General features: G+C 46.1%; 1 protein-coding gene across 2 annotated transcripts in view; it reads left to right on the plus strand.

Moving 5' to 3' along the window:
• The first annotated feature begins 207 nt into the window (after positions 1–207).
• RPL7L1 (ribosomal protein L7 like 1) overlaps positions 208–26,964 on the plus strand; it is an 82,206-nt gene continuing 55,449 nt past the window's right edge. For both annotated transcript variants that reach the window (XR_003941388.1, XM_030195678.1), the window contains exons 1-3: positions 208–295; positions 1,037–1,145; positions 20,957–21,120. Coding sequence is in view for 1 of the 2 variants with exons in the window: in XM_030195678.1 (XP_030051538.1) it covers positions 282–295; positions 1,037–1,145; positions 20,957–21,120 (287 nt within the window). In the remaining variant the exon portion in view is untranslated. The remainder of the gene's footprint in view (positions 296–1,036; positions 1,146–20,956; positions 21,121–26,964) is intronic.

Here is a 26,964-nt window from a genome sequence, read left to right on the forward strand (position 1 = left end):
TGGCTTCCTTGCTTACAGTGGACTAGATAGGCTCACTTCCACTCCTGTCTATTAAACCTCCTGGCAGCAGCTCATAGGTTTGCTTGCTTTGTTTTGAGTGTACTAGATATGACGGCTACACGGGAGAGTGGAAACAGAGATTAGGCTCACTTCCACTCCTGCCTATTAAACCTCCTGGCTCCTTCATCTGCGCTTTGAAAACCCTCTCGCGGCACCGGAAGTGAAACCTGTGCTATTCTTCCTGTCCTGAGTCTGCGCACTGTCCTGGTGACGTAAGCAAGATGGAGGAACACGAGTAAGTATGGCGAGTTGGGTCAGCTCCAGGGCAGCGTTTTTAGTTCCAGGCAGTCTGTCTTCTGCCGCGAGCCGGGTGAGAAGTGGGCTGAGAAGTGGGCTGGAGGCTCGGAGTTATTCATGTAAAATGTTTGTAAACGGGAAAAACGAAGCTCTGGTAGAAAGTCAATGGGTTGAAATCCGTTTGCAGACATTTGTATTGTGATCTTTGGGAGGAAATAATGGTATTTTTCGGGAATTGTCCCGTTCAAAAGGAGAGATGGTGCAGGGTCAGAAGTCCCTACCTGCTTCTTTACTTCTATGGGAGGAGGTGGTAAGTATACAAAGTTTTGGATAGACAATCACCACTCCTCCGTCCGAACTACTTCTACTCCGTTTCACAGTCTAAAATCTTGTTTGTAGCCTAGTAATTAGGACAAGCAGCCGAGAACAGGGGAGGCCCTGTTCAAATCCCACTGTGGCTCCTTGTCACCTTGGGCAAGTCACTTAGTCCTTCATTGCCTTGGTTACAAGCTTACATTGTAAGCCCTCTGGGGATAGGGAAAATACTTACTGTACCTTCATATCTCACCTTGTGCTACAACTGAAAAAATCATGAGCTAAATATAAATTAAAATAGAGCTACATTCAAAATCCTTCCTGTGGTTAAGCACTCCACTTGGGGAGGTAATTTAAAAATCCCTTTAGCCCCCAGCAACTAAAAAGAGCAGCTCCCTTCTTTCAATGTGATGTTTATTTGCAGATCCAGAAGAAAGATTGTGTTGGTTCCTGAGAACCTGCTAAAGAAGAGGAAGACTTATCAGGCTATCAAAGCTACTCAAGCAAGACAGGCGCTGCTGGAAAAGAGAAAGGTAGGGTGTCCAGAAGATTTATGTGTAATTTGGCCTCTGAGACAGGACTTGCATAGCTGAAAGTTTAGGAGCACTGTTAGGAAAGAGGAATCATTCTGTCCTGAAACAGAGGGTGTGTGATGTGGTCACACTATCTGTGAGAAGGCAATGCTGAGATTGGGACAGGAAGATCCCTGGGTGAACAAGAGGTGGGGAGCTGCCTCCATTCATGTTAATAATAAATATTAGGCCTTAGCTTGGAGAACAGACAGCTGACGGGAGACATGATAGAGGTATATAAAATATTGAGTGGAGTGGAACAGGTGGATGTGAAGCATCTGTTCACGCTTTCCAAAAATACTAGGACTAGGGGGCATGCGATGAAACTACAGTGTAGTAAATTTAAAACAAATCGGAGAAACATTTTCTTCACCCAACGCGTAATTAACTCTGGAATTCATTGCCGGAGAACGTGGTGAAGGCGGTTAGCTTAGCAGAGTTTAAAAAGGGGTTAGACGGTTTCCTAAAGGACAAGTCCATAAACCGCTACTAAATGGACTTGGGAAAAATCCACAATTCCAGGAATAACATGTATAGAATGTTTGTACGTTTGGGAAGCTTGCCAGGTGCCCTTGGCCTGGATTGGCCGCTGTCATGGACAGGATGCTGGGCTTGATGGACCTTTGGTCTTTTCCCAGTGTGGCATTACTTATGTAATGTACATTTCTGAAGTAGACTGTGGAAAGTGTAAGGCTGTTTATAGCTATTCTGCATGCTGTTTTGGATTTTTTTAGTTTGTATTTCTTATCCATTACTTTTTATTCTTTAATTTTTTAGGGCTACATTTTAATTAAAATTTATAATCATGATTACTCACACGATTGATCGCATAATTAATGGTATGTTATGTACTTATTTTTGTTCCCACTACAGCTTCTTGTGAATCTGGCCAGTGGAGGGTTAAGTGACTTGCTCAGAGTCACAAGGAGCTGCAGTGGGAGCAAAAATAAACAAACAGCATACCTTTAATTGCGATTAAAATTTTAATTGAAATGTAGCCTTAATAAATATAAGCCATGCTGAATCGGACTGAAGTCCATTAAGCCCAATCTCCAACAGTGGCCAGTTCAGGTTCCACGTACTCAGCAGATCTAAAAAAGCAAATCCATTTCTTCTACTACTCCTACTTATCATTTTATAGCGCTCTTAGACGAACGCAGTGCTGTACGTTAAACATATATGAGACAGTCTCTGCTCAACAGAACTTACAATCTATTGTAGACAAACGGGACAAATTAGGGATTAGGGAATGATTAAAACAGACATGAGTACTGAACAAGTGAATAGGAGTTAAGAGTTAAAAGCAGCTTCAAAATGTTGGCTTTTAGCCTAGATTTGAATATGGTCAGAGAGAGAGCTTGACGTACCGACTCATATGTTCCACCATGATAAAAGGAACAGAGTCTGGATTTGGCAGTGGTGGAGAAGGGTACAGATAAGAGAGATTTACCTGATGAACAAAGTTCCCAGGGAGGAGTGTAGGGAGAGATACTGAGGAGCTGCTGAATGAACGTACTTGTATCTACTACTACTACTACTATTTAGCATTTCTATAGCGCTACAAGCCGTACGCAGCGCTGCACAAACATAGAAGAAAGACAGTTCCTGCTCAAAGAGCTTACAATCTAATAGACAAAAAAATAAAGTAATCAAATCAATTAATGTGAACGGGAAGGAAGAGAGGAGGGTAGGTGGAGGCGAGTGGTTACAAGTGGTTACGAGTCAAAAGCAATGTTAAAGAGGTGGGCTTTCAGTCTAGATTTAAAGGTGGCCAAGGATGGGGCAAGACGTAGGGGCTCAGGAAGTTTATTCCAGGCGTAGGGTGCAGCGAGACAGAAGGCGTGAAGTCTGGAGTTGGCAGTAGTATAGAAGGGAACAGATAAGAAAGATTTATCCATGGAGCGGAGTGCACAGGAAGGGGGGTGTAGGGAAGGACAAGTGTGGAGAGATACTGGGGAGCAGCAGAGTGAGTACATTTATAGGTTAGTAGAAGAAGTTTGAATAGGGAGCCAGTGAAGCGACTTGAGGAGAGGGGTAGTATGAGTAAAGCGACCCTGGCGGAAGACGAGACGGGCAGCAGAGTTTTGAACCGATTGGAGAGGGGAGAGGTGACTAAGTGGGAGGCCAGCAAGAAGCAGATTGCAGTAGTCTAAACGAGAGGTGACAAGCGTGTGGACGAGGGTTTTGGTAGAGTGCTCAAAGAAAGGGGCGGATTTTACGGATGTTGTAAAGAAAGAAACGACAGGTCTTGGCGATCTGCTGGATATGAGCAGAGAAGGAGAGAGAAGAGTCAAAGATGACCCCAAGGTTTCGAGCTGAGGAGACAGGGAGAATGAGAGAGCCATCAACAGAAATAGAAAACGGGGGGAGTGGGGAGGTGGGTTTGGGGGAGAAAATGAGAAGCTCGGTTTTGGTCATATTTAATTTCAGGTGGCGTTGAGACATCCAGACAGCAATGTCAGACAAGCACGCTGAAACTTTCGTTTGGATGCAAGGTGAGATATCAGGGGTAGAAAGGTAGATTTGGGAGTCATCAGCATAGAGATGGTAGGAAAAGCAATGGGATGAGATTAATGAACCAAGGGAAGAAGTGTAGATAGAAAAGAGGAGGGGACCAAGAACAGAACCCTGAGGTACGCCGACAGGGTTTGTTTACTCCTTCAAAGAATTGAAGTAAATTGGTCAGGCAAGATTTCCCCACACAAAGCCGTAAGCCCTCTTGGCCTTCTTTATCTGCGCCTTGCATTTGCTTTGACACTCCTTATGCTGCTTCTTGTTATTTTCAGACGGTTCCTTCTTCCATTTTCTGAAGGCGTTTCTTTTAGCCCTAATAGCTTCATTCACCTCACTTTCAACCAGGCCGGCTGTCTTTTGGAGTTCCGTCTTTCTTTTCTAATTAGTGGAAGCCAAGTTTTCTTTTCCTGTGGGAATGGTATAGAAAACAGTCTTGGTAAATCAGGCCCTACAGGAGCTGTGGCAAAGGAGAGATTTCAACACAATGAAGGCAGTATGCACACAGATCTCTCATATGAACATTCATTAGGACATGCTAAAACCTGACCTGTTTCTGACCCTCAGATTCAACTTGTGCATCCATGCTATAATGTCTACAGCAGTGGTTACATAAGTATTGCCATAATGGGACAGATCAAAGGTCCATCAAGCCCAGTACCCTGTTTCCAGTAGTGGCCAATCCAGGTTACAAGTACCTGGCAAAATCCCAGAACAGCAAATTTTATGCTGCTTATCCTAGAATATGCAGTGGATTTTCCCAAGTCCATCTTAATAATGGCTTATTTTATTTATTGCATTTGTATCCCACATTTTCCCACCTATTTGCAGGCTCAATGTGGCTTATCCTAGAATATGCAGTGGATTTTCCCAAGTCCATCTTAATAATGGCTTATTTTATTTATTGCATTTGTATCCCACATTTTCCCACCTATTTGCAGGCTCAATGTGGCTTATAGAGTTTGGTTATGACATAATCATTCCATGATATCAGATACAATTAGTAATGTACAAAGATTAAGTGAGGGAGGAAAAAGGAAGGTGTTAGGCAGGATAGAAGGTGGACTTTAATAACTGGGTGGGTTGGTGAGGTAATTTTGTAAGGCTATGGGTTCTCTTTGTAGGCCTTGTTGAAGAGATGTGTCTTCAAAGCTTTGCGGAAGTTGGTTATTTCGTCAATAGCTTTCAGGGCTGTAGGTAGTGCATTCCACAACTGCGTGTTCATGAGAAGGTGGTGGCATGTATCAACTTGTATTTTAGTCCTTTACAGCTGGGGAAATGCAGATTGAGAAATTTGCGGGATGGTCTTATGGCGTTTCTGGGAGGCAAGTCCACGAGGTTTAGCATGTAGATTGGGGGGTCTGCGTGGATGATTTTGTGTACAATCGTGCATATCTTGAACGCAACGCGTTCCTTGAGTGGGAGCCAGTGAAGTTTCTCTCTTAGGGGTTTTGCACTTTCATATTGACTTTTTCGAAATATGAATCTGGCGGCGGTATTCTGGGCTGTTTGGAGTTTTTTGATAGTCTGTTCTTTGCAGCCAGCGTATAGTGCGTTACAGTAGTCGCAGGTGACTTATTACCATTGACTGCACTAGGGTACGGAAGATATATCTTGGGAAGAAAGGTTTTACTCTTTTGAGTTTCCACATAGAGTGGAACATCTTTTTCGTTGTGTTCTTCACGTGAGCATCGAGTGTGAGGTTTCGGTCAATGGTAACTCCAAGAATTTTTAGATTTTGTGCGATGGGGAGAGAACAGTATGGTGTGGTTATGGTGGAGTAGTTGTTTTTGCTGTGTTGTGAGGTGAGTACAAGACATTGTGTTTTCTCTGCGTTGAGTTTTAGCTGGAATGCATCCGCCCAGGAGTGCATGATTTGGAGGCTTTGGTTGATCTCGTTGGTGATTTCGTTTAGATCATGTTTGAATGGGATGTAAATCGTGACATCGTCAGCATATATGTAGGGATTAAGGTTTTGATTGGCTAAAAGTTTGGCTAAAGGTATCATCATTAGGTTGAAGAGAGTTGGTGATAGGGGGGAATCTTTGGGAACTCCACATTCAGTTATCCATGGGGGTGATATGTCCGCTACTGGGCGGTAGTTGGTTAGGTCCATTGTGCTTTTCTTAGCATCTTTTGGCTTATGATCAGTTTGGAGAAAAGCACATCTGTTTGTTCAGCATTTTCTCTGAACTGATCACTCCGTGACTCTGTTTGTTGCTTGGTGTCCATTTCTGAACACTATTGTGACCCCTGAGGTAGGCCTTCTTTAACGCCGAAATACAGACTATGTCGGGTCCTTTATGTCCAAGTAGCGAATAAAGCATCTTTTAAAGCACCACCTCCTGTGTTGGATTGTCCTTTGGCCAGCCTCTACTCCTTTGCTGAGGTACTGAGGAGCAGCAGAGTGAATGCACTTGTAAGTCAATAAGAGGAGTTTGAAGTGTATGTGGAAATGGATAGGGAGCCAATGAAGTGACTTGAGAGGGCTAATATGAGCATAGCGACATTGGCGGAATATAAGTCGTGCAGCAGCGTTTTTTTTGGGGTAATTTTTTATTGAAAGCAAGAAAACAAGTCAAATTCACTTACACCATATCATAACCTGTCACTACACTCCAGAAAGAATTGACATACGTATTATGAACCCCTCCCTGGACCCCATCCCTCCCCTTCCGCCCTATCCCGGTGGTAGTTATTCTTGATCATGTATCTGTTCATATAACTGCCAGACTTTAGTGAAAGACATCATGGAGCCTCTCCGCTGTTAATTTCGACATTTGGTGTAGGAAGTCAACTTTCTGTGTCACCATACGCATTTCTTGCGGTTCTAATTGCTTCCACGCGTGTGCCAGTGCTAATTTCGCTGCAACAAAGTACTGGGTTGCCAGCCTGTGGCGCCAGCTTGGTATTGAAGCAGGCCGGAAATGGAGAAGACAGTGCTCTGCCCCAAACGGGTAAGTCTGCTGCAATACTGTATTTTATTTTATTTTTTGTTACATTTGTACCCCGCGCTTTCCCACTCATGGCAGGCTCAATGCGGCTTACATATTGTATACAGGTACTTATTTGTACCTGGGGCAATGGAGGGTTAAGTGACTTGCCTAGAGTCACAAGGAGCTGCCTGTGCCTGAAGTGGGAATTGAACTCAGTTCCCCAGGACCAAAGTCCACCATCCAAACCACTAGACCACTCCTCCACAACTTTAGTCCAGTATATTTTCACTTTGGGACACTCCCACCAGATATGGAAGAATGTCTCCCTGTGGCCACACTCCCGCCAACATTGGCCAGAAATTCCCGGGTACATCTTTTGCAACCTTTCAGGGGTGTAATACCACCAGTATAACATTTTATACCCATTTTCATTTACAGTTTGCGCTAGAGAAGGTTTAAGCAAGTATTTGTAATTCCTAGACCATATTGTTCTAGTATATGTAGTCTGTAGTACCTCCTCCCACCTTGCAAGGCTTGCTGAAGCTAAGGACACTCTGTGCTCCAATTATTCCCCTTCTATCTCGGAGATGATGAGAAGGGAGGCATGCATGGCACCAGAAGTTACCATTTCCAAGGTCACAAAGAAAAAAAAAACAAGAACTCTTCTTGCCCATGCACAGGACGGTACAAGAGGATAATTGGTATCACCTGACCGAGAGGCGCTGGAAGAACGGGAAGAGTTGGGGAGTTAGTTAGTCGGAATCCTTGGAAGAAGGTGGAGGTGGAAAGAAGACCAGTGACCTAAGAAGGTCCACCAACTGATTGAAGAGTACCGTGTGGTTCAGCTACCTACAAGGTGACCTGTGCCTTTGCTGACTGCTGCAGAGTGCCGGTCGTGGCTCTGACGAAGACTCGTTGATCTCTCAGCTTGAGTCTGGGAAGTAACCTGTGCTACTCGTGAGAGGCGTCCCCGGAGGTTGCCTGGTGAGAGACACAGTGATCTATCTCCTATTAGTCTGGGTTAGCGAGTGGTGATTACCTGAGCATAAGGCTGGTGTTAGTCATAACCTTGAGCGGGAAAGAAGCTGCTAATTACCATACTACCTCGTAACATAGTTATTGCATTCTAATCAGTTGTGCAAGTTTACCTAGCAACCAGTAAGAAATGTGGGTAGTGTGAGAATATAGTTGTAAGAATTACTGCCAGTATTTTTGTTCAGCCAAAGCTTTGCCAAATTTCTATTTTGTATATTTTTTTTATATTATCCATAATAAAGCTAATATATATATCAGCCTGATTTCTCAGCTCTCTCTCTGACCGAAATAGTGGCATGTAGGGCCATAGCCAAGGTTTTCCCTCTTCCCCTAGACAGAGAACAGAATATTTTGCTTGCGGATAGTTCTGTTGGAAAACCTTGTTTCAGGTAATTTATTATCTGGGAAATCCGCCTACATACCACATAAATTAGAGAACCAAGAGGTGAAAATATCCCACCCGGACATGTCTAATAGGCCCTTGTAAGTGTCTGCACCAATATGAGTAACAGCTAACATGTCTTGTACAGCATTAACTACAATCTCAGACTTAAAATTAAAAAGGGTACAACATGTGGAAGAATTAATCACGCCACATACGACTCCCCGTGTGCACAAGGAGCAGATCTACCATGAAGTGTGTGTCAGTAACATATTGAATGATATATATATATATTTTTTTTTTTTGTACCCCGCGCTTTCCCACTCATGGCAGGCTCAATGCGGCTTACATGGGGCAATGGAGGGTTAAGTGACTTGCCCAGAGTCACAAGGAGCTGCCTGTGCCGGGAATCGAACTCAGTTCCTCAGTTCCCCAGGACCAAAGTCCACCACCCTAACCACTAGGCCACTCCTCCACTCATTAATTTGGGTTTGAAAAGCCAGAAAGGCCTTACTCTGGTGCGCATTGATTTCTACCACAGCCTGCAAATGCCTAATAGCTGCACCATATTCAGCAGTACATTCAGGGTCCAAATGGCAGCCAGGCTGTGGGAGAAATTACATCATGAACTTGTTTAGACAATGGGGAAGTAGTGTTTACATACTTGTTCAAGGGTAAGGGATACTTTCCTATCCTCAGCGGAGGGCATAGCTGAAGGAATGTATCTGCGCACTCTGGCATGAACAGGAATTGGATTAATCTTGGTGTATGAAACAAACGGAAGGAGTTGGGCCAAATAGCAAGTACCTTTCCATTTCGGGGGTAAGGCCTGGTAGGCCCAAGAACCACAAACCCAATAGTGGCCCACTAAAGCCTCTAATCCCTCCGGGAAGGGGAGATGGGGATCATAACCTAGCGTGTGCATTAGCTACATAGACAATGCAACAGATGTGCATTCATTCCAGAATCTACAGAATAAAGTGCAAGGACTGCTGGAGGAGGTATAGAGCAGGCCTCCAGTATTGGACCATAGAAAGGCCAGGGGTTACCAGTATGGACATTGTGCATATTAGAGGCTGCCAAGCAGGCAGTGAGGGGGGTCTAGATAACTGGAAAAGAAAGCAGAGTGATTAAGAGATGGCTGGGACTGCCACGTACCATTAGGAAGAAGGTGCATCAGACAGACAGAAGTATCAGTATTGCCCAGAGCAGGGCCCAAACCATAGTTGGTAAAGCAGAAAAGAGTGGGGGTAGTTGGATCAAAAAAAGAAGCAAAAGAGAACAAATTAAAGGAAGACCAGAACTGAGCATGTTCATACACAGAACCACTATGACATGAGATAGAATGTAAGTAGGAAAAACATCTGTAGAGAGAAACCAAGTTAAATTACTAGAGATGGACTAGGAGACAGGGGGATAGCCAAATTAGAACTAGGCACTAAGGGTGCACAGCCCACACAATCAGAGAGATGTGCAGAACTGGCCAGGCATGGGATATACAGGTCATTTTTTTTCTCCAAAAGTAGGGCAACAAAAAGGATAGCAAAGGGAAAGATAAAGGTGAGAATACATGACAGGGGTAGAGGGACGAGCCCCCAGGATAACTTGCATTTTTTTCTCACATTAGATGTAATACAAAAGGGCAATGATAATTTGAATAAGTCCATTAAGTCCACAAAGAGCAAATAACATTCTGCAGGAGTAGCGTATAGATGTTCAAAGCGTAAGATCAGTCTGGTGCAGGCTGTGCAGCGTGGAAAGGTAGTAGCAAGCATCAGAGTTCTGGACAGCAAAAGGTGTGGACTTGCAGACTTTCAGTGGACTCTTAAATCAAGGCTAGTTCATAGGCGGGATCGGTGGTTTCTCAGGTAGGCCTGATCCGCAAGTTGGTAGGGACAAATTGGCACCAATGGCAATTCTGGTTCTGGGTATTATTGAGAAATAAAGAGACACCATCAGTATTCTTGGAGACAGATTGAGAAAAGGTGGGGCAAAGATATCCTCCAGGTAAAAGGTAGTATCAGATACAGGTATACTTTGGAAAGGGAGAGGCCTTTTCTGTGCAGAGTGTGGGAAAGAAAATATTACACCCTGCCTGTGTTCACTAAAACTGTTGATTAGTGACAGAACACAAGTAGTTAATGAGTTTAGTGGGGCATTAGTAGAGAACACTTTTGTTAAATTTCACACGCAACCAATATGTACTCAGGAGAGAAACTATTTCTATATACTGATTGTGCTACCCACAAAATTAAAAGATCAGAAATGTCACTTATACTGAATGTATCTGATGGGTCCCACAAAACACACACACAAACAGACAAAAGACAAAGTTTGAGGAGGCCATATATCAGATCTGTCTTGTTGGATTCGGGAGTGGACTTAATCTGCAAGTAAACACAGTTTTCTCCGAGGACAAGCAGGCTGATTGTTCTCACTGATGGGTGACGTCCACGGCAGCCCCTCCAATCGGAAACTTCACTAGCAAAGGCCTTTGCTAGTCCTCGCGCGCCCATGCACGGCCGTCTTCCCGGCCGAACCGGCTCGTGTTCGTCAGTCTTCTTTTGTCCGCGCTTGGTACGGTCGTGTTTGCGCCGTTCGTGCCCCTTAAGTTGACCCTCGCGCGTCTTTTGACTTTTTTGCTCTTAAAAAAATAAATAAAGGGATTTCGGAGAAGGACCTTACGGTCTTTTTCCCTTCCCCGTATTTCTAGTTTTTGGCCCCGATAAGTTTTCTTTCGTTTCGGGGTAGGCCCCTTTGAGGCCTCGGGTCGAGTTTTTTTCTCCCCCTCTTTTTGGTGCCTTACCGCAGTTACGAGTTTTGATTTCGCCGGCATGATTTTTCCGCCCATGTCATCGAAGTCTCCCAGCGGCTTCAAGAAGTGCACCCAGTGCGCCCGGGTAATCTCGCTCACTGATAGGCACATGTCGTGTCTTCAGTGTCTGGGGGCTGGGCACCGCCCGCAGGCCTGTAGTCTTTGCGCCCTTTTACAGAAAAGGACTCAGGTAGCGAGATTGGCCCAGTGGAACGTTTTGTTCTCGGGCTCTTCGTCGGCATCGGCACCGGGAGCATCGAGTGCGTCAACGTCGACAGCGTCAAGACCTCCGCCCTCGGCCACGACTGTATCGATTGCATCGAGGCATCGACCCTCTGCATCGTCGGGGCCGAGACATCGGAAGGCTGCGTCGGTGGTACCGGGACCTCCACTAGTGCTGATGCCTTCGGGTGGGTCTCCCCCTACCCTGAGGGCTCCTGCGGTACTGCCCCCCCGAGACCGACCTTCGGCCTCGGCCCCGAGGAAGCGACGGCTGGATTCTACGTCCTCCTCGTCGGTACCGGGAAGCTCCTGTGACATGCTTCGTTTGAAAAAGTCAAAGAAGCATCGACACCGGTCTCCTTCCCGCGTCGGTACCGAGAGCTCTGGGTCGCCGAGGGAGTCGGCACCCAGCAGGCATCGGCACCGGGAGGACCGCTCACCCTCTGTTCAGGAGGTGTCGATGCGCTCCACCTTGGACAGCCCGGAACAGCCTCCATGCCCGGAACAGACTCCGACTCCTGCATCGGCTTCCATGTCTTTCTCCACAGCCGCCCTGCACGAGAGTCTTCGGGCCATTCTCCCAGAGATCCTGGGAGAGCTGTTGCGCCCTTCCCCTCCGGTACCGGGGGTGCTTGCGCCACCGGTACCGTCGAGTGAGGCGCCGGCTGGCCCCTTGCCCGGGGTGAGGTCTCCGACATCGGTGCCGCTTGCGGTACCGACTGTGGTCGCCTCCCAGGAAGGCTCCCCGACGACATCGGCGGAGGGAGCTTCGCTGGTGCGGGCGAGGGAGTCTACCTCTCGACGCTCCCACCGTGGCCGTGGTTCCACGGAGTCGAGCCGGGCACGGCTTCAGACACAGGTTCGTGAACTTGTGTCTGATACCGATGGTGAGGCCTCGTGGGAGGAGGAGGAGGACATCAGATATTTCTCTGACGAGGAGTCTGATGGCCTTCCTTCTGATCCCACTCCCTCCCCTGAAAGGCAACTTTCTCCTCCCGAGAGTCTGTCTTTCGCGGCCTTTGTCCGGGAGATGTCTACGGCCATCCCTTTCCTGGTGGTTGTGGAGGACGAGCCCAGGGCTGAAATGTTTGAGCTCCTGGACTATCCTTCTCCACCTAAGGAAGCGTCCACAGTACCCATGCATCATGTCCTGATGTTGTGGATTTGGCCCTAAAGAAGGCTAAGAGTTCTAGAGAGCAAGCTTCGGCGCCCCCGGGCAAAGACTCTAGAACCTTAGACTCCTTTGGGAGGAAGGCCTACCATTCCTCTATGCTCGTGCCCAAAATTCAGTCTTACCAGCTCTACACGAGCATACACATGCGGAACAATGTGCGGCAGTTGGCGGGCTTGGTGGACAAGCTCCCTCCTGAGCAAGCCAAGCCATTTCAGGAGGTGGTCAGGCAGCTGAAGGCGTGCAGAAAATTCCTGGCCAGAGGGGTGTATGACATCTTTGATGTTGCGTCCAGGGCCGCTGCTCAAGGTGTGGTGATGCGCAGACTCTCATGGCTGCGTGCCTCCGACCTGGAGAATAGGATCCAGCAGCGGATTGCGGACTCGCCTTGCCGTGCGGATAATATTTTTGGAGAGAAGGTCGAACAGGTGGTAGAGCAGCTCCACCAGCGGGATACCGCTTTCGACAAGTTCTCCCGCCGGCAGCCTTCAGCTTCTACCTCCACAGGTAGACGTTTTTATGGGGGAAGGAAGACTGTTCCCTACTCTTCTGGTAAGCGTAGGTACAATCCTCCTTCTCGACAGCCTGCGGCCCAGGCTAAGCCCCAGCGCGCTCGCTCTCGTCAGCAGCGTGCGCCTCAGCAAGGCCCCTCGGCTCCCCAGCAAAAGCAAGGGACGAGCTTTTGACTGGCTCCAGCAGAGCATAGCCGACATCCAAGTGTCAGTGCCAGGCGATCTGCCGGTCGGAGGGAGGTTGAAAGGTTTTCACCAAAGGTGGCCTCTCATAACCTCCGATCAGTGGGTTCTTCAAATAGTCCGGCAAGGATACACCCTCAATTTGGCCTCAAAACCTCCAAATTGTCCACCGGGAGCTCAGTCTTACAGCTTCCAGCACAAGCAGGTACTTGCAGAGGAACTCTCCGCCCTTCTCAACGCCAATGCGGTCGAGCCCGTGCCATCCGGACAGGAAGGGCTGGGATTCTATTCCAGGTACTTGTGGAAAAGAAAACAGGGGGGATGCGTCCCATCCTAGACCTAAGGGCCCTGAACAAATATCTGGTCAAGGAAAAGTTCAGGATGCTTTCCCAGTGCACCCTTCTCCCCATGATTCAGGAAAACGATTGGCTATGCTCTCTGGACTTGAAGGACGCCTACACGCACATCCCGATACTGCCAGCTCACAGACAGTATCTGCGATTTCAGCTGGGCACACGTCACTTCAAGTACTGTGTGCTACCCTTTGGGCTCGCCTCTGCGCCCAGAGTGTTCACGAAGTGCTTGGCTGTAGTAGCAGTGGCACTTCGCAGGCTGGGGGTACACGTGTTCCCATATCTCGACGATTGGCTGGTGAAGAACACATCCGAGGCAGGAGCTGTACAGTCCATGCAGATGACTATTCGCCTCCTGGAGCTCCTGGGGTTTGTGATAAATTATCCAAAGTCCCATCTTCTCCCAGTGCAGAGACTAGAATTCATAGGAGCTCTGCTGGATTCTCGGACGGCTCGTGCCTATCTCCCAGAGGCGAGAGCCAACAACTTGTTGTCCCTCGTCTCGCGGGTGTGAGCGTCCCAGCAGATCACAGCTCGGCAGATGTTGAGATTGCTGGGCCACATGGCCCGCCTTCACATGAGATCTGCTCAATGGACCCTAGCTTCCCAGTGGTTTCAGGCTGCTGGGGATCTAGAAGACGTGATCCACCTGTCCACGAGTTTTCTCAAATCCCTGTATTGGTGGACGATTTGGTCCAATTTGACTCTGGGACGTCCTTTCCAAATTCCTCAGCCACAAAAAGTGCTGACTACAGATGCGTCTCTCCTGGGGTGGGGAGCTCATGTCGATGGGCTTCACACCCAGGGAAGCTGGTCCCTCCAGGAACCCGATCTGCAGATCAATCTTCTGGAGTTGCGAGCGGTCTGGAACGCTCTGAAGGCTTTCAGAGATCGGCTGTCCCACCAAATTGTCCAAATTCAGACAGACAACCAGGTTGCCATGTATTACATCAACAAGCAGGGGGGCACCGGATCTCGCCCCCTGTGTCAGGAAGCCGTCAGCATGTGGCTCTGGGCTCGCCGTCACGGCATGGTGCTCCAAGCCACATATCTGGCAGGCGTAAACAACAGTCTGGCCGACAGATTGAGCAGGATTATGCAACCTCACGAGTGGTCGCTCAATTCCCGAGTAGTGCGCCAGATCTTCCAGGTGTGGGGCACCCCCTTGGTAGATCTCTTTGCATCTCGAGCCAACCACAAAGTCCCTCAGTTCTGTTCCAGGCTTCAGGCCCACGGCAGACTGGCATCGGATGCCTTCCTCCTGGACTGGGGGGAGGGTCTGCTGTATGCTTATCCTCCCATACCTCTGGTGGGGAAGACTTTGTTGAAACTCAAGCAAGACCGAGGCACCATGATTCTGATTGCTCCTTTTTGGCCGCGTCAGATCTGGTTCCCTCTTCTTCTGGAGTTGTCCTCCGAAGAACCGTGGAGCTTGGAGTGTTTTCCGACCCTCATCACACAGGACGAAGGGGCGCTTCTGCATCCCAACCTCCAGTCTCTGGCTCTCACGGCCTGGATGTTGAGAGCGTAGACTTTGCCTCTTTGGGTCTGTCAGAGGGTGTCTCCCGCATCTTGCTTGCTTCCAGGAAAGATTCCACTAAGAGGAGTTACTTCTTTCTATGGAGGAGGTTTGCCGTCTGGTGTGACAGCAAGGCCCTAGATCCTCACTCTTGTCCTACACAGACCCTGCTTGAATACCTTCTGCACTTGTCTGAGTCTGGTCTCAAGACCAACTCTGTAAGGGTTCACCTTAGTGCAATCAGTGCTTACCATTACCGTGTGGAAGGTAAGCCGATCTCAGGACAGCCTTTAGTTGTTTGCTTCATGAGAGGTTTGCTTTTGTCAAAGCCCCCTGTCAAACCTCCTACAGTGTCATGGGATCTCAATGTCGTTCTCACCCAGCTGATGAAACCTCCTTTTGAGCCACTGAACTCCTGCCATCTGAAGTTCTTGACCTGGAAGGTTATTTTCTTGGTGGCAGTTACTTCAGCTCATAGAGTCAGTGAGCTTCAGGCCCTGGTAGCCCAGGCCCCTTACACCAAATTTCATCATAACAGAGTAGTCCTCCGCACTCACCCTAAGTTCTTGCCAAAGGTTGTGTCGGAGTTCCATCTGAACCAGTCAATTGTCTTGCCAACATTACTACTACTACTATTACTATTTAGCATTTCTATAGCGCTACAAGGCATACGCAACATTCTTTCCCCGTCCTCATTCCTGCCCTGCTGAACGTCAGCTGCACACATTGGACTGCAAGAGAGCATTGGCCTTCTATCTGGAGCGGACACAGCCCAACAGAGAGTCCGCCCAATTGTTTGTTTCTTTTGATCCCAACAGGAGGGGAGTGGCTGTGGGGAAACGCACCATATCCAATTGGCTAGCTGATTGCATTTCCTTCACTTACGCCCAGGCTGGGCTGGCTCTTGAGGGTCATGTCACGGCTCATAATGTTAGAGCCATGGCAGCATCGGTAGCCCACTTGAAGTCAGCCACTATTGAAGAGATTTGCAAAGCTGCGACGTGGTCATCTGTCCACACATTCACATCTCATTACTGCCTGCAGCAGGATACCCGATGCGACAGTCAGTTTGGGCAGTCAGTGCTTCAGAATCTGTTCGGGGTTTAGGATCCAACTCCACCCCCCCCCCCCCCAGGCCCATGTTTTATTCTGTTCCAGGCTACACTCTCAGTTAGTTGAAAAATTGTTAGGTCAATCTCAGTTATGTCCTCGCCGTTGCGAGGCCCAATTGACCATGTTTGTTGTTTTGAGTGAGCCTGGGGGCTAGGGATACCCCATCAGTGAGAACAAGCAGCCTGCTTGTCCTCGGAGAAAGCGAATGCTACATACCTGTAGAAGGTATTCTCCGAGGACAGCAGGCTGATTGTTCTCACAAACCCGCCCGCCTCCCCTTTGGAGTTTTGTCTTCCCTTGTTTTGTCTTGCTACATATGGGACTGACGAACACGAGCCGGTTCGGGCGGGAAGACGGCCACGCATGGACGCGCGAGGACTAGCAAAGGCCTGTGCTAGTGAAGTTTCCGATTGGAGGGGCTGCCGTGGACGTCACCCATCAGTGAGAACAATCAGCCTGCTGTCCTCGGAGAATACCTTCTACAGGTATGTAGCATTCGCTTTATACAAAATAAAAATTAGGTATGGTATCCAGGTGGATACCAAGACAGTTTTTGTGAGCTCATATGTGCACAAATGAACAAATGCATAGCATAGCCATTCCAGAAATAGAAAAGGTACATTTTTAAATGGTCTTAAATGCTCTTTAGAGAATCTTTTACCTCTGTAGCTGGTAAGAGAAGCTCTTTGGAGCGCATTCAAATAAAATTAAAAGACAGAAAATATTTCTTTATATTAAAATTATCTGGATGGCAATTATGAATGAAACCCTGATTCCATAAAAAAAACTCCTAAATTTGTAATTTGAAGTCTGAAAGAGAAAAAAGACTCGGAAATTAATTCACAAGGAGGCATATTTTCAAAGCACTTAGCCTTAGCCTTAGGTTTCTATGGAACTTTGGAAGGCTAAGTGCTTTGAAAATATGCCTCTAATTATAGTCACATATCTCCACTGTTATGGCTATTTCATTCTTAAGACACTCATTCACAGATTTCTTCATACTTTCTCTGATCAAACAGGGGGAAACCACCATTTCTTCCAAAGTTAGTATATGAACAGCAGTATGCAAAAAATCCCTGTGAATCAGAAATAAAAAAACAAGCCGCACAAGTCTGATGACTGAGCAACAAATTATTCAGTGGGTTCCCCTTAGTTTTTTTTTTTTTTTTAAGTACCTCTGTCTGTAGTCAGAAACTTTTTATCATAGGATACCAGATGCCTCTGCACACAAATAATAAACTTTAACAAGGTAGGTACCAGTAAAAGACACAAAACCTGCCTGACAGAGGCAACAATAAATACAAAATTTAGCTGAAATGTAGCATAAACCTTTCCAGTTTCCCAGCTCTGTTGGCATTTAACACTCTTTTAACATATAAGTGGCAGGGCTGCTTGCTATATGCAAAACTCTACAGAACTTAATTTGTTTTTAGGAAAGCGCTTAGTACCAATTAATTCTTTTATCCTGTTAGTCTAATTTTAAAACTAAAAAAACTCCCTATAAAAGGGATGGAACCACATATTTTCTATCAATCTTGCAAAAACAAACTTAATCATACTGGAATGTGGACCAATTAATTTCCTAATAGCTTAAATACATTCTGAAAGTGACACTTAAGAATCCTTAAGCCTATCATGAAACAAAATTTTATCTAGAAACCGTATACACAAAGGGACAAAGTGACATCAAATAAACAGCAGATTTGACTAAGACACACTGTTTAGCTGTTCAGGGGGGCAGAGCAAATCCTGTCCCTGTCACTAATAAAAGAAACTTTTACAACAAAGTCTCAAAATACATATGGGCTGCACAAAGGTAAACAGAACAAAGAGGAATTCTCCTACTGCTTCAGTTCAAAGGTGTAACCAATATTTAAACTTCACAAAACAAACTGTTTCCTGTAGTGTTTTTCCTAATATTAAAAAAAAAGGGGGGCACACATAATGTCTTACATAATGTCTGAGGTATTATACAAATCATTTAACCCAATATTCAAGGGGAGTTTACGGCCAATAAGGCATGCGTTTAGCCAAAACGTCAATAACATATGCAAAGTCACAAAAAAACATTAACAGCTGGTACTGATAATTTGGGATACTAAAGGGTGCTCCTGAATCATTTAGTAATGCCAGCAGGATCTGCAGGTCTCTCTACCAGTTCTGACTCATTACTTTCTTGTCCCTGATTACCACTCTGTTCCCCGACCCTGTCCTGCTGCTCCTCCTCTTCATCTTCCTCACTCCCATCATCTTCATCTCCCTCCTTATTTACCTTCCTCTTTCACCCACTATTCTACATACTTACCATCACTAAGGGTCCCCATAATCCTGTAAGATTCAGGAACCCACATGCCCTTGTCCTCATACTATTGCCCTCATCTGTGTTGGGATAATTAATAGGCACCTGCATTGCTGCTCTTTTAGGGGGATTAGGGTAAGTTCCCAGATCACACTGAGCTGCCTCTCCTAATGTTATGGGTACAGAGGCAGTGGGAACCGGGGCTGCTTGCCTTATAGATGGCTGCATCTCCAGCATTTCTCTAGGCTGTGCTGGCAATTCCTTTTCAGACCCGTCTATAGCTGGGGCAGAGGGTGTTATACAATTAAACTTTTTATCCCCCATATCCAACATAAATTCAGCTTATACAGCCACCACCTATTCCTTCCATTACCCCCTCCCCCCCCACCCAATGACCAAAAATAACATGCTCCATTCTCCCATGGAGTCATGTTCCTTGGAGGACTGGCTCAAATTGCCAAATATATTACCAGCCTGCTAAGTTCGTCTGGCCATCTGTCCATTGCTGAAAGTGTCCATCGATAGCCATTTTCATAGCTGTAATCCACCTGTTTGTATTCCATTGGGGAGCGCTAGCTCAGAAGCCTTTATCTGCTGCTATTAAGCGCCCTGACGCTTGTCTTCTCAGGTGTCCTCGCCCCTGCGACACTCACTGCCATTTTGATTTGTTAGTCTTGGAGGAGGTAGCTGCAGCTCGAGATTGGGAGGGTTCTGCAGACGCCTCCGGCCCTAAAAACTCCTGGGCCTCATCCATCGATACCACCCGATGTTGTTACCCTCCTTATAGAATGCCAACGCAAACGGGTGCTGCCATTTATATTTGATGCCTTATGCCCTTAGCCGCTCAGTTAACGGGCGCAGTGCCCCTCTTCGCCTCAGAGTCGTGGCTGACAGGTCTTGAAAGAGCTCAATGGGATAGGGCTGATTGCTCTTGCTTTGCGCATCACTTCCTCCTTTAACTTTATACTCGGAGAAGCACGCCACTATATCTTTAGGCACATTAGCCCTGCGGGATCCTAGTGCCCGATGCGCACATTCTATCCGGATAGTAGCTGGAGCGACTGTGTGCTCTGATGTGGAGAGGAGATGCGCTGCCAATTCCTGTACCACCTGTTCACAATTAGTGAACTCCGGAAGTTCCGGTAGGCCTCGAATCCTGATATTCGATCGCCTACTCCGATTTTCAAGGTCTTCCACCTTCTCTGTGAGAAACTTCACCTCCGATTGATGTTCCGTCATTTGTTTTTCAAGCGTGCTTACAGTTTCCGCATGCTCTTCCAATCCCGCCTCTGTTTCATTAACTCGGTTCCCCAGCTCCGTCACTTCCCCTCTCAAGTCTCCAGCCAGCAGAGCAAAGTCTTGGCGCATCTCCTTAATGTCTGATTTTATCCTGGAACCATATTCGAAACTGTTCCCATTTGTCCTGTTGTTCCTCGTGCTCGCTGTCATCTCTTTCCTCTCTGCCATTTTCTACTGACCGTGGCTGCGTGGCGCTCTCCCCCATCTCCTTTTCGCCTGCCTTCATGTCTGGTGCCGGCTCCCGTTGGCGATATGCAAATGCCACTAAATCAGTTGTTTTAGGCTTCGAGTTTGACATCGTTAGGAGCGCTTTCTCTTCACTGCACTTTTGCGCTTCCCCAATCCGCCCGATGGCTTGCAGCAGCATTTTGAACAGGTTGAAGGGGAGAAAGATAGTTCAGTGTGAGACCTGTGAGAAGCAAATTGCAGTAGTCTAAGCGAGAGGTGATAAACTCGATATGATGCGATATCCACAATCTTATCTTCTTGGGCAGACTGGATGGACCATACAAGTCTTTATCTGCCCTCATGGACGATGTTACTATGCTGTGCAGAATTCTGTGAAGCTGCCAACATTGGGTGTCTCTCCCCAGCCCCTGCAGCAATCACACAGAAGAAGGAGGAGGAAATAAATCCCTCACATTGGTTCACATACACAATTGGATTTAAGCCAGCAGAGGAGGAGGAAATGATTTGATGTGCAGTGGTTCACTTCCTCCCATTCTTGCCATTTGATTATTGCAGGGGAGGGGGAAAGACCCAATGCTAGGAATTGTGCCTTGGTGAGGGGAGGGTAGAGTAAGGTAGGTGTGCATTGAGGAAGGGAGGGAGGGAGGGGGAAGAGGGCAGAACAAGATGAGTGTGCTTTGTGGGTGGATAAGAGGGCAGAGCAAAGTGAGGAGGGGGTAGAGCAAGATGAGTATGCCTTGATGGGGGGGGGGGGGAAGCAAGGTGTGTGCCATAAGAAAGGTAAGGGGAGGCAGGTCAAGGTGAATGTGCTGTGGGGAAGTTGCAGGGCAAGGTGTGTGCCATGGGGAGGGTGAGAGAATGATAGCTGGGGGAGGAAGAGAAATGAGAGGTTGGGGGTGTGTAGTTGGGGGGAGGGAGAATGAGAGGTCTTGCTGGTAGTTAGAGGGCGAGAGAACTGTAGTTTGAGTGAGAGATGTAACTGGGGAGACTGGAGCTCGAGGAGGGAAAGGGCAGGAGGGAATTTCAAGCCTTATGATGGGAAAATATGATCGTATCACCCAGTGGTGTAATACTGTGTTCTAAGCTGAGGTTTCCTAAAAAATTTACATTTTGGGACTGCCTCTCTAGTTGTTGGAAGAGCGTTTTTTTCTAATTATGTTTGTGAAGTGACATAATCTCACATGTAAATGTTATCTGTTGTTGTTCGTACTAACTAGACATTTTCTTCTTTAGCTACAGAAGGGGAAGCAAATCCATTTTAAGCGTCTTGAGACATTTGTACGTCATTCTCGGAAGAAACTCCGGGATGAGGTGCGACTTCATCGCCTTGAGAGGAAACCTGGGGGTGTTCTTGTTCCTGAAGGACAGAAGTTGGCCTTTGCTGTCCGGATTGCAGAGTGAGGATATTTTTTAATCATTGTTTTCTTTTAATATTTTTCTCATTAATGGAATAATTCTGCCTACACATGTTTTCCTGTTCTCCTTTTTTCATCCCTGCCCTCCTAGACTCCGTGATCTATAGCAACTGGTTGTTCAAAGGCCTCTTGCATGTCTGCTGCTTAGCTATGTGTTGGTGATATTGGCCACCATGTTCCACAACCTTCTCTCTCCCTATGCCCCCCAGTAATGCATCCTAAAAATAGGCAAATCTTATTTCCTTAGAGTCCTCACCAGACCTGTCCAGAACCTGGGGAGTTGTGTCCATCAACCAGTGGATGGAGAGAAATTTATTTTATTTTATTAAAACATTTCTATTCTACCTACAATAGTTCTGTATGATTCGCCACTTAACAGCACCATGCAGCCTTAGCTACTCAGTACTTTTCTCCAGCAGATGGTGATAGGCAGACTGTGCAGATTTCAGACTAGTTACCGAGGCTGCTCCTGCGCCACTTGGCGAACTGGGCATATGTTGAGTAGCAGGGTACCTTAATTGAGGTTTTAAGTGCCAAAAAAAAAAAAAAAGAATAAATCATTTGAATTGAACCTGGAACAGGGAGGAGTCCGATTTCTTCCCCCCCACACCCCTTGTTCCAAGTTTAATGAGAATTTACTATCCTGCCCATCAAATACGATTTGTCTGAGTGGCTTTCAAAGCTAATATAGGGTAGAGTAAGATAGATTCAACATCACTGACTAGAGAGAATAGGAGAGGATGAACTACAATATTTGATAGGACAGAGGAACGAGTCGGCACAATAGGAATCGGCTATGTCCTTCAGACCTACACTGGCAACTTGAGTGGGAAAAAAACCTAATTTTATGTAAAAGCATCAGTAAAAAGGAACGTCTTAAGATTTGCTCTAAACTGTTTTTGGGAGGTTTGTAATTTGAAGTGCTGTGGCAACACATTCTAGTGTTCTGTGCCTTTAACTGAAAAAAAAAAAATGGAACGTTGTGCGCTTGTGATCCTCAACAATCTCCCTGAGTGAGGGAACAAGCAAACGATTTTTCTGAGAAGATCAAAGAGATCTTGATGGGACAGTAAGGTACTTGCGACCTGGCTTGGCCACTGTTTGAAAAGCATGATACTGGGCTAGATGGACCATTGGTCTGACCCAGTATGGCTACTCTTATGTTCTTATGGACCAAAAAGGGCAAAAGATAGTGGATCAGCAGTTTGAACAACTTTAAAGGTCAGAAGCAAGGTTTTGTAAGTAATATGATGGATTACTGGTAGCCAATTGGCTGCTTTCTGGAGTGGGGTTTCATGATCGTATTTTTTTGCACCTACAATTAATTTGATAGCAGTGTTCTGTACTAATCGTAATCTCCAGAGGTCTTTTACTCGAAGTCCTTTGTAAACAGCTTTACAGTAATTAATGAGCTAATAATCAAGGAATGAACCATGATATTTAGGGCTGATGGTTGTAATATATATTTTTTGTTTTGTTTTGTTACATTTGTACCCCGCGCTTTCCCACTCATGGCAGGCTCAATGCGACTTACATGGGGCAATGGAGGGTTAAGTGACTTGCCCAGAGTCACAAGGAGCTGCCTGTGCCTGAAGTGGGAATCGAACTCAGTTCCTCAGTTCCCCAGGACCACTAGGCCACTCCTCCATGGCTTCTTTTCCCTTGGAAAGGGTTTAACTAATTGGACAGGAAGTTGCTTCCTCATCTCAAAACATTAGAACAATTACAGTTATAGAACTTATAGGCCACCAATCCCATAAATCTGGTTCTATGCAGCAAATAACCAAGAAGCAGAGATTAAAAATGGGTTTCGTAGCGTCCCTCCGGACCGGACCTGGATTGGACTGATGGGTTGTGCTCGCCTACCAGCAGGTGGAGACTGAGAAAAACTCTAACTCTAGAGAGTCAATAGGAGCCCTGGCCATGTGACCTTAGCCTCAGTATTTTCTCAGTCTCCCAGCAGGTAGGAAGCGAGCCCTTTTAGTCTCTTTCTTTCTCTCTCTCTTTTAGAGGCTAATAATAAAAACAATATTGCTACTTCTCCTTCTGTGCCTAGGAATTCTCTATTAGACGCTGGACAGATAAGGTTTTCTTTTCTTTCTTTTACAGCCTCTGGGGGTGTTACACTCGGGTGCCCCGAATCCCTCCCTCCTATCCTCCCCATCTCCCATACTTAGCTGGGAAGGACTACCCTTTGGTTACAAGGTGTATGGTCTTTGGGAGAGGCAGCCATTTTAGGAGGTTTCAAGTATTTTCTTTCCCCAGCTTTTTAACGAGCAGACTTAGCTGTTTAAAAAAAAAAAAAAGACAATCCCCAGTTTTCTACCGGGCAGACAGCTCTGGGTTATTCTTTTGTTCTTGAGTGTTTTTTCTTTGCTACTTTAGCTGTGTAAAAAAAAAAAAAAAAAAACAACAAGAGGGGGGAGGAAATGGAAGAAAATAATGTTGACGGGGCCTTTAACGAGCCACTTTCTTTCTCAGAATTTCTCCCTCCGTTCCCTCGCGTTTGGACAGCGGGCGCAGGCTTATAAAAAAAAAATTGGGGCGCGACAAGTTTTTTTTTTTTTCGGGTGGCGAGAGTATCGCCAGTCAGGGGAAGCTGCAGCCGGTTTTTCGCAGCGCCGGACTGTAAACGCTCTCGGCTCCTTCAAGTTTTCTGCGAATACCTGTGTCTTTCGAGTTTCTTCATTTGGCGCTGTCAGCAATTTTGTTCTTTTATTTTGGCGCGGAAGGCCGCCTTTTTAGGCTGCAGCTGCAGTTTCTCTATTACGGAGTTCTGTTTTATTCGGATTCTCTGTTTTCTCCGGTTTTTCGCGGCATAGTTCACTGGCTGTTATTTATTTTTCCTTTCTTGACGTTCCGCCCTATTCCGCTTGTTACGGAGGTGTCAGGCGCGCTTTCGGGAACCGCCACTGTGTAAATGGTGCGAATGGCGCCCATTTTTATTCACCCTCCATTTTTTTCTCAGTCCAGAACTTTGATCTCTGTTGCAGGCTATGCTGCATATCAAAGTGTAGCTCACCTTCAAACTGTTTTTTTCCTAATCATCTGTCTCCACACGTGTGTGAGGTAAACAGGACTCTAACACCCACATCATATAAGCTGGCAATATTTGGATTAAAGGGTCTCTTTCATATATAGATATCTCTCACGGTTTTCTGGCTTTAGGTTTTAAATTTATAACTTGGCTATTAGCTCTGGTATTCGTAGTACACAATTTTATGGTTGTTTTGTTTTTTGTGTCCTTTTCATTACCTGGTGCAAAGTGCAGCATTGTCTTTAATAGTCAATTGACTGGGACTCTACAAATCTTGCCATAATAACTTCATTCCTTTCAAGAATCACTCTCAATGGCTGTAGTGTTAAACAGTGTTTTCTTTTTCAGACTTTAAGAAGCCTTCTCTATAGGCATACAGTAGATTGTTCAGATGCCATGGGGATATATCAGCTCTCTCATATTCTTTGAGGGACAGTCCTGTGTACCAAGCTCCCAATCACTCAGCTGCCTTAGCAGGCATGCTTTATTCATGTCTTCCCTTCTTTTCCAACTGCCTTGAAGCCTCTCATATTTCATTTTAGCTTTCTTCTGGTACTTACAGGACATATGGTCACTTAGAGAATAAGGTCATCCTTTCATTTTGCATATTTCCCACTTAAAGATAGTGGAAGGTCCTCAAACCATCTACTTGTGTTTGTCTCTATCAGTTCAGCATTGGCAGATTATAAACATCCTGGTTTGGTCCAGTATGCCTATACATACTATCTGCTATCTCTTCCTCTTCCTTAGAGACCTTATGTTGTCTCAAGCTTCCTTGAATTCAGATACAGTCTTGTCTACACTGCCTTCACCAAGTGGCTGGGGTACAACTTCACTTTTTTCGTTACAGGTATTTTCCAAGTTTGTCCTTTTTCATTTTCATTCTATGCGCCTTCACTCCAGAGTTTTCTTTGGAAGGGGATTCACTCACTTCCTGTGTATTTATGCTGGGAAAGGCCTAAAGTCCATCAAGTCCAGCATTCATATCTAATGGGTATAGGTACATAAGTTTTGCCATACTGGAAAAGCTCAAAGGTCCACCTTTCTACAATCAGAACAGCATTTAAAAAAAAAAAAAAACCTCTCACGAGAGTGTCGAACAGAAACCTCTGCTCCAAAAGCAAGGCTTTTTAGTAATTCTGCAAACTAACACATACAATATTTGCCATGGCTGACCACCACTAGGAACACCGGGGACCCTGAGCCTAGGTTCTGTGTTTTAACCTGAAACAAGCTCAATATTCATATCTATTGGGTGTGAGTCTGGTACATCTCAGTGAGGGAGGAAGCATGACCGTGGTACGTGGATTAGGGAGATCCAAGAAATTACAGGCCGGTGAATCAGACGTTCATACTGGGACAATTGTTTCTGTCCGGAGCGTACTACCATAGCTGGTGGACTCCTATATTCGGAACTTACCCAACTATGGAACGCCACAGAGATAGGGCTGGGGTTTGTAGCCCTATTTAACTGGTGTCCTTGGTCACCCTTCCTCTTCTCCTCAGGTCCCAGAGCATGGCTAGTTTTTTGCTTATGCATTAACCGGTCATTTTCAGCAGTACTCTCCCTTCCGTTCTATTATAGATCTAAGAGGATGTTCATTGCGCTCTCAGGGTCATTTCATCCTTACCTAGACGACTGCCTAATTGGAGAAAGTCTTATCAGCAGAGTTCTCAGGTCACGCACCGGGTGTTGCATTTCTTACAGTCTGTAGGTTGGGTGGTGATTGTAGCCAGGCCTCTCATTTGATCTCTCATCAGATATCTCTGATTTTCTCTTTGTTTAGTCAGGTTGGCGCACAGTCTTTTGTCTCCTCTGCAAACATCCCAGTTTATATTTTTCTTGGTGACCTTGGGCCTTCGGCCATTTCCTCGCTCTGTTCTGCAGAATGCAATTTTACTTTCTAATTCCCAAGAAGGAATTTTCCTTCATCCTATTGCAAATCTCAGAGTCATCAATCGCGCTATTTAAGTGTCATCTAGTTATCACAAGAACCTTAGTTCTGTCATAGGGATGCTTCGTGCAGTACACTTTTTGGCAGAAGCTTGTTTGTATATATTTTTTTCTGGGGGACCACAGCAATTCGTCTACTTTCGGGTGAATTTTGTTTTCCCTACTGACAAACAAGGCGGAGAGAGCTATTTTGGTCTTTGCCATGGCAATGGGTTATGTCATCCGCCAAGGAGGAGTTAAGAGTATACTCTTGAGTTTGTAGTCATTTTTTCTTAGTTGTCTCACCCTGCATTCAGGTGAATGGACTCTCATCTTTTCAGCCTTACTTCCTCACTGCGACACTTCAGGGCTATCTCTTTTTGCCTTCAGGCTCACGAACATTTCTTGCTTCTTCTGTTCAGCAACAGTCTTGATGGAGACGGGACAGACGCCATCGTCCAGCAGGGGTTTTTCAACCTTCTATATGCGTTTCTTCCGTCAACTCACTAGGTGTTGGCTTATAGTTTAAAAAAAAAAAAAGAAAAGAAAAATTCCATCTTTCTTCCATATCAGGCTTTATTTGGTCATCGGTTTTGGCTCTGCTTCAGTAGTTCTTTCTATGCGGCGGTTCATTTTTTGTTGGTTTTCATAAAGGATTACTCTCTTTTCTCTTCTCCTGCAGTTTGCAGTTTTTTCCTGTTTCTGAGGTCCGATACGGCCTCGTCTTTTTGGAAGTTCTCGTTTACTTTAAGGTTCTTAGTCTCCTTCGCCCGACAGGCCGAAATCCTCTTCAAATCACAATCTTAATCTTTCAGCTCTCGTAGGTCCTCTTTTTGGGCTGTTTTTTCTTCTGGTG

This window comes from Microcaecilia unicolor, chromosome 3 (genome assembly GCF_901765095.1).
Source record: "Microcaecilia unicolor chromosome 3, aMicUni1.1, whole genome shotgun sequence".
In the NCBI taxonomy this organism is placed as follows: Eukaryota; Metazoa; Chordata; class Amphibia; order Gymnophiona; family Siphonopidae; genus Microcaecilia; species Microcaecilia unicolor.